The sequence below is a fragment of the Triticum dicoccoides genome, chromosome 6A (genome assembly GCF_002162155.2).
Source record: "Triticum dicoccoides isolate Atlit2015 ecotype Zavitan chromosome 6A, WEW_v2.0, whole genome shotgun sequence".
NCBI classification, from domain to species: domain Eukaryota; kingdom Viridiplantae; phylum Streptophyta; class Magnoliopsida; order Poales; family Poaceae; genus Triticum; species Triticum dicoccoides.
Window position 1 is genome coordinate 468,163,591 of NC_041390.1, and position 6,940 is coordinate 468,170,530.

Sequence of the window (6,940 nt, forward strand, 5' to 3'; positions counted from 1 at the left end):
GCTAAGTTAAAAGTATGCAAATCCCTGAACCCCAATCCACCTTCCCTCTTCGGTTTGGTCAATTTATCCCATCCGGTCCAATGACACCGATCCCATTTATCTTGGTTACTCCACCAGTACCGGTTGATGAGAGTACCAATCTCCTCACATAGCTTCTTGGTTATATCAAAACACGACATGGCAAAGGTCGGGATTGCTTGCGCGACTGATTTAACCAAATTTCTTTCCCCGACATTGATAGCAACCTCTCAACCCATCCCTGCATGCGCTGCCATATATTCTGCTTTATGTATTCAAACTCCTGGCTTCTTGCAGCCCCCACAAATATCGGCAGCCCAAGGTATCTACGCCCTTGTGATTCGTGTGAGACCCCCAAAATCTGAAGGACCTCGGCTTTCCTCACTGCACTTGTGCCTTTGCTGAACATAACTGCAGACTTGTTCTTGTTTATCATCTGTCCGGACGGTCCCTCGTATAATGCCAAGATTGCTTGCAGTTTGTGAGCCCCTTGTGTGGTTGCAGATAGTAGCCTGCAACATTTGATTTTGATCCGATTGGCCACATCTTGGGGAAAAACTATACTTTTCTCTACTGTATATGGTACTGGGCCGAAAAGCCCAGATGGATCCAAGCCCAGTTAGAGTCAGCCCAGTTCCCTAGTATTATTGTTGTTATTATCGAAGACTGACTCGACAGAGAAACTACACACCGGAAGAGAGAAACCCCAACGACGACGAGGGAGAGAAGGGAAGGATCTCGTGCAGCTCGGCCATGGCGAACCAGGGATCCAAGAAGATTGTGGAGAGGAACAGGAAGCGCATGGATCTCCTCTGGCGCATAATCCTCGTGTCCAACGTGAGCGGCCCCCCTTCGATTCTCCGTTCCGCCCCCCTCAGATCCGTGGATTACTTGGGACTTTCGTAGATCGTTGCTGCTCGATACTTTGTATTTGACGGAGTTCGACTGATTTTGAGCCTGCCGTAGTGATTCCGCTGAAGCCTACTTAGGACCAGATTAGCTCATCTGTCCTGGAGCAATCGTCTGTACTGTGTAGTCTGCACTCTGGAGTAGTAGTCCGTCTCCATTCCGTCTCTTTTCCGAAAGCGTAGAATTGATTCTTGCATGGCAGTATGTGGTGTTGGGAAGTAAAAATCCAGTAGGAGGGAGGAGCGCTCTGCTGAGAGATGGCTTAATTTTATTCAAGGAATCTCCTGCGCTGCCTTGTTTAGTTTTGTTTAGGACTGCCGAGACTTTGTAGCCTCCTTCTGTGAATTGCATTTGTTGAACCACATGTAAGAGCTACTAGGTGGACTTCTGGATGTATGCCATCAACTAATCTAGTTATATAATTTTGCTGACAATCTGACAGATTTAGCCATTTTGAGTTCGAGGACTAGTTCATCTGTTCATGTGTAACTTTTGCTCCCTTGCAGGTTATTTACATAGTAGTGAGGATGGCTGTAATGTACTCTTCTTTCACCTGGAAGCATTGGATTGGCCTCGTGGTGACATCTGCTGCATACTTTCTTTCATACAAGCAACTCGCTAGTATGACAAAGCCCGAATATTCTGACGCGGACAATCGTGAACTTCTGAGTTCGGGTTATGACTTGGCCACCGGTGGGCTTTCCGAGTAAGGAACTGCATGATGGTGTAATTCTTAGCTTTGATCATTGTACTTGATGACAAATCACTGATTAGAGGATTACATAGTCTATGGCTCTCAGCTTCCTTAGAAATAATTTACAGTACCAACTTTAAATGTACATTGATAACTACTCCCTCCGTCCCACGATATAAGATCGTTTTTCAAGCCTCATATTATGGGACGGAGGGAGTAAAACATAAAGGGGCATACTAGTGAGTTTTGTTGAAAATTACTAGCATGGGCCATACTAACTACTAAATCATGAACATGTGAAAATTATAGTTGAAAAAAATGAGAAGTTGGGGAATTGCTATTTTCCACTGGAGGATTATGTGAACTTGTATATGTGGTGCTTCTTTTCTTTCTTATAACTCAGTTACAAACTGTTTGCTGCATCTTTACCTGCAGATATATAGAGGATGTGATATACATCACAGCATTTGTGCAGCTTACGTCCATTATTTCTGGAAAATTTTGGTGGACATATCTGGTGGTAAGATATGCACGACCTGGGACTTCATACTGTATTCTTGTTTACCATAGCAATTCATTGCTGTCCTGCTAAAATCACCCTAAGGTTCCTTTTTCTTAATAAAGAGCATATTAAATGTAAGGTACAAAAACCTGCTTATTGTGTAATCCCGACTCCAAAAGCAAGGTGCACACGCTTTTCGAGATTCAAGTTTGGCGTGAATTTAACCAATAAAATGTGGGTTATGTGTCATTATACCATTTAATTCGTATTTGAAAGAACTTTTCTAATGGCATAATTTTAGGTTACATGACATGTATATTATTGGTCTAATTGATGGTCAAAGTTAAATCTCGAAAAGTATGCACGCCCACTTTGTGGAGTTGGAGGGAGTAGTTATCTTACAAGATGGACCTTGGAAGGAAATAATTTATCATTTTTGATCCTTTTTTTTAAACAGACGACAGCTATGTACTATTATTGTTGCGTATGACTTTAGCTTCAACTACTGTTTCATTCTTAGGATTGTTTTCTCAAGTTTGCAACTAGTGTTGCAATATATGGCAGCTGAACTGAAAGATTGTCACAACCAAGTCCAGTTAGAATTTGGTCCAACTGCAGCCCATTGTTGGCTGTATGCATGAGCACATATGCGATAATAGTCTCTATTGCTTAGTGAAGATAGAGCATCACCAATATATATTGCCAAGGTTTCAAGGGAACTAAACATGGATTAACTATTTCGCATGATTTCTGAATAATACAAGTGGTTAGTTATGTAGTATGTGGCCGGCCCAAATAACAGGGCTGTCACAATGATCAATGTATATTACCATCACCTATCGGTACATGTTGCAAGTTTTGTTGTACATATATCTCGACACTTGCAGACAACTTACGTCTCTGGGTAAAGAAGGCTTTAGTGTTTCTTCACTAATTAGACATCTGACTAGTTACTTCTATTATTTGTGTTTTCACGCAATTTTCCCACTCCACAACATTTTGATTTTTTAAAATCATGGGCACACTTCATGCTATGATTTATATATACTTGAATTTTTGTGTGCAAAAAATATGCATCCTGTATGAAAAAAACAGCAGTGCAGTTTGAATAGACAATGCGGTAATGTGTTATCCAAATTGTACCACTTTGTTTTGAGTGGAATACATATGGGTCATATTTTTGCACCAAATTTGCAAGTGCTTTGTATAGCAACAGGGGAAAACTTTTTTGAGTGGAAAACCCATTTAGAATATAGTATCTACTCTGTTCTCAAGAGTTATAGACACTACCAAGAGGGTTCCCCAATATTGTCAACTACTGATTATATTGCTTATTATCTATACATTCCTATATGCAGATACCAGCTTTCGGTGGATACAAGATCTTTTTTCTGTTGAAGGGAACATTCTTCGGTGGTGGTTCAGAGGTAAAATAGACCATGTACCAATGTTAGCAATTGTTACCATTCAGGGTTATTTGGAAATGACACACAAGTATTGTACCTCCTGTTTTCAGGGTGAAGTCGAAGATGAGAAGTCTCGAAAGAAGAGGGAGAAAATGGAGAAAAAGGCATCTAGAGGGAAGATGGTCAAAACCAGGACCCGTTGATATGACACATACATACCCTGTGGAAGAGTAGGTTGGTTTCTCATATCATAGCTGTCCAAGTAGAGTGCAAGCTGTTGGTGAGTTTGCTAACATGGATGATATGATTCATGTATCATTTGATCCGACAGCTAGCACAAATGTCAACTAATCTTAAAGTTATGATGAATACCAGCATTGGTATTTGTATATTTCCTGACCCTTCTGGTTATGTAAACCAACAATTAGGCATGGTAACCCAGACATCTTAGTGACACATTTGAGACTGATTTTTTTCTCTTTTTCTTGGCTAGAGCATCTTGTCATTTTGCGGCTTCGAGCTTGTCTTTGTTAAGAATTGCATATGTTGCCTTTGTAGTAGCTAGAAATTTCATTAGGAAGTGCTTCGCTTCCATTGCATAAAAAATGAGTGGAAATACAACTTCTAACTAAATCGAGGCCTGATTCTCAGAGATACATTGCAGGACAGATAAGAGTGATAATTCTGTTTAAGTTTTCCTATTATAATTAACTACTCCCTCTGTTCACAAATATATTGGATATTTCAATACGAACTACATACATCCGATTCGGAAAAAGTTAGAACATCTTATATTTGTGAATGGAGGGAATACTTTACATGTTGCATGGAAGCTCTCCTCGGTTTAATTTTGCGCAAGAACTGTGAATGTGTTATACACGCCTTCTTTTCTTCAGCGTGCCATTCAGAAACCACTTTCAAAAGTATTTATTTCCAAATTCCAAAGGTTTTCTGCAAGCCCACTTTACTATCAACTGCTTTGGTATTTCACTTCACCGCCTCTCCGGCGACAGAGCAGGCAGTAGACGGTGCCGGCGACGAAAAAGCTCACGAACCAGGCATTGTTGTAGGCTGCTACGAGTGCACCGGAGACACTCGGCAGAACGCCAACCTTGTGAAGAAACCCCGGCACGATCGGGGCAACTCCGGCCGCCATCGCCACCATGGCGGCAACGTTGAAACCACCCTGGAAGTAGTAGGGGCTCTCCCTCTCCTCCGAGTAGAGCGCGTCGACGTCCAAGGCGGTGCGCCTCACAATGTAGTGGTCGGCGAGGATGACCCCTCCGATGGGGCCCATGAGCGCCGAGTAGCCGAGCAGCCAGGTGTAGACGAAGCTCTCGCTGGAGCTGAGCAGCCGCCACGGCTGGCAGGCGATGCCGAGCAACGCGGTGATGAGCGCCCCCTGCGAGAACGTGAACCTCCGGGGGCTCATGCTGACGAACGCGTTCGCCGGCGCCACCACGTTGGCGGCGATGTTGGTCGTGATGGTCGCGAGGCTGATGCCGAAGATGGCGAGGACCGTCGTCGCTGGCCCGCCGATGCGCCCGAGGAGCTCGATTGGGTCGGAGATGATGTGGCCGAATATGGCCTCCGTGGAGGAGGTCACGGCGAGCCCCGCGAAGGTGAACATGCCCATGAACACCGGCAGCCCGGCCTGGCCGAGCACCTGGTCCGCTTGGCTGCGCGCGTACCGCGCGAAGTCCGGTATGTTGATGGCCACCGTGGCCCAGAAGCCGATGTTCGCCGTGAGCGCCGGGAAGAACACCTTCCAGAACTCGGCCCCTGTCAGTCTGGGAGGCAGCGAGAGGATGCGCCCGAAGCCGCCGGCGGACACGTATGCCCAAGTGAGCAGCGCGGAGGTGAGCACGATGAGCACCGGCGCCGAGTACCTCTCGAGCTTCCGGATGCCCTCCATGCCGTTCATGATGACGCCGAGCTGCGCGGCCCAGAAGGCCAGGAAGCACGCGAACTCGAGCGGCGCCGCGCCGAGGCCGGGCACCGGCGTGAGCAGCGGCTGGTACGTCTTGAGAGCTGACGGCAGGAGAAGGAACACGGCGCGGCCCCCGATCCAGGACTCGATGCCGAACCAGCCGCAGCCGACGAGGGCGCGGATGACGGCCGGGACGTGCGCCCCGCGCACGCCGAACGTGGCGCGCGCGAGCACCGGGAACGGCAGCCCGTGCGTGACCGCCGGCGCGGCCGTGAGGACGAGGCAGACGAGGACGACGAGGTTGGCGAAGGCGACCGTGGCGACGCCCTGGAGCGCGGACATGCCGAGGTCGACGAGGCTGCCGGCGAGGTAGTAGGACGGCACGCCGACCACGAGGCCGATCCAGAGGCTGGCCAGGTCCCAGGCCGTCATGGTGCGCTCCGAGAGCGGCGTCGGGGACAGGTCCGATTCGCTTCCCGAGAGCCTGGGTCTCGCCGGCAGCATCCGCGGGCGGGCGGCGAGCGTGAGGCTTGGTCCGCGAGGCGGTAGAAGAGGCGGCCGCGGCGGTGACGCCTGCTGGGAGCTCGTCGACACGAGGCGGTGGCGAAAATGGTTCGGCTGGCGCACGGCGAGAGCTCTGGACATCGCCATGGACACGGCCATGGTCGTCGGAGGGGGCAGGGGAAGGGGAAGGAGATGAGGGCAGGGAGAGTTCTTGACTTGTTGGAGCTTCGTTCGAGTATGAAACGATAGGGGGGATCTTGTTGCTTGGCGGGTTGCACCACGGGTGACTGTGCAGCCGGGCCCACCACCCTCGACAGCGAGATCAGATTCCGTTGGTGCTCGGCTGCCTTTGGATCCTCGCTGTCTGAGAGTGAGCTGAGCCGTCCGATGAGGGATGGACGGCAGTGGTTTGATCAGGTGCACAATATTAAACACTTTTTAGATGCAGTGGAGGAAGTGACCGGGAAGGTGACGCCCCGGGATCTCGATTGTTGGGAGGTAATTTGGTGTGATGGTGATTTGTTGGGTTGATGATTCTATAAGAAAGCCAGAACTCTGGCGCTCCGTCATCTACAACATGTTAGGGCCATGTGATGATATGCCAGTTTTAGTTTAGGAGCTGATCTCGTCCAAGCTGCCATCGACGCATAATTGGACTGGGCACTCAACTTGAGCATTGTTTATAGCGGAAGTAAAGTAGAGGTTATGACATGACCAAGGACTATGGGTGTATCATATAAGTCCATAACCAGTTAACCACGTTTCGTCGAAGTCGAATGATACAAACGAATGGTTAGCTTTTCCTTTGAATAAAACTGAATAATTAACCGTGACCACTGATGCCCATTCAAGAAAAAAAGTGACCACTGATGCGGTGAGAGAGAGTTTTCTTAGGCAGGAAAAACTTCTCCAACACGTAGGCCAATCAGTCAATCAGAGGTGATTGGTGTAGGAAAAAAAAGTCAATCAGAAGTGCT

The 6,940-nt window shown here is 47.8% G+C and overlaps 2 protein-coding genes across 2 annotated transcripts; one reads left to right on the plus strand and one right to left on the minus strand.

Moving 5' to 3' along the window:
• Positions 1–685: 685 nt before the first annotated feature.
• Positions 686–4,073, plus strand: LOC119317330 (transmembrane protein 208 homolog). Its single transcript, XM_037591762.1, has 5 exons — positions 686–855; positions 1,434–1,633; positions 2,057–2,141; positions 3,482–3,550; positions 3,640–4,073. Exons 1-5 carry the CDS (start codon positions 772–774, stop codon positions 3,730–3,732), a joined length of 531 nt encoding a protein of 176 aa, XP_037447659.1. The 5' UTR covers positions 686–771; the 3' UTR covers positions 3,733–4,073.
• Positions 4,074–4,295: 222 nt separating this feature from the next.
• Positions 4,296–6,173, minus strand: LOC119317328 (purine-uracil permease NCS1-like). Its single transcript, XM_037591761.1, has one exon. It carries the CDS (start codon positions 6,120–6,122, stop codon positions 4,500–4,502), a length of 1,623 nt encoding a protein of 540 aa, XP_037447658.1. The 5' UTR covers positions 6,123–6,173; the 3' UTR covers positions 4,296–4,499.
• Between the last annotated feature and the right edge of the window lie 767 nt (positions 6,174–6,940).

Excerpts from the sequence above, each read along its gene's own strand:
- LOC119317330 (XM_037591762.1), top strand. The coding sequence starts at position 772 with ATGGCGAACCAGGGATCCAAGAAGATTGTGGAGAGGAACAGGAAGCGC. Across the intron at positions 2,142-3,481 it reads TTTGGTGGACATATCTGGTG|ATACCAGCTTTCGGTGGATA; the intron begins GTAAGATATGCA and ends TCCTATATGCAG. Across the intron at positions 3,551-3,639 it reads TCTTCGGTGGTGGTTCAGAG|GGTGAAGTCGAAGATGAGAA; the intron begins GTAAAATAGACC and ends TCCTGTTTTCAG.
- LOC119317328 (XM_037591761.1), bottom strand. The coding sequence starts at position 6,122 with ATGGCCGTGTCCATGGCGATGTCCAGAGCTCTCGCCGTGCGCCAGCCG.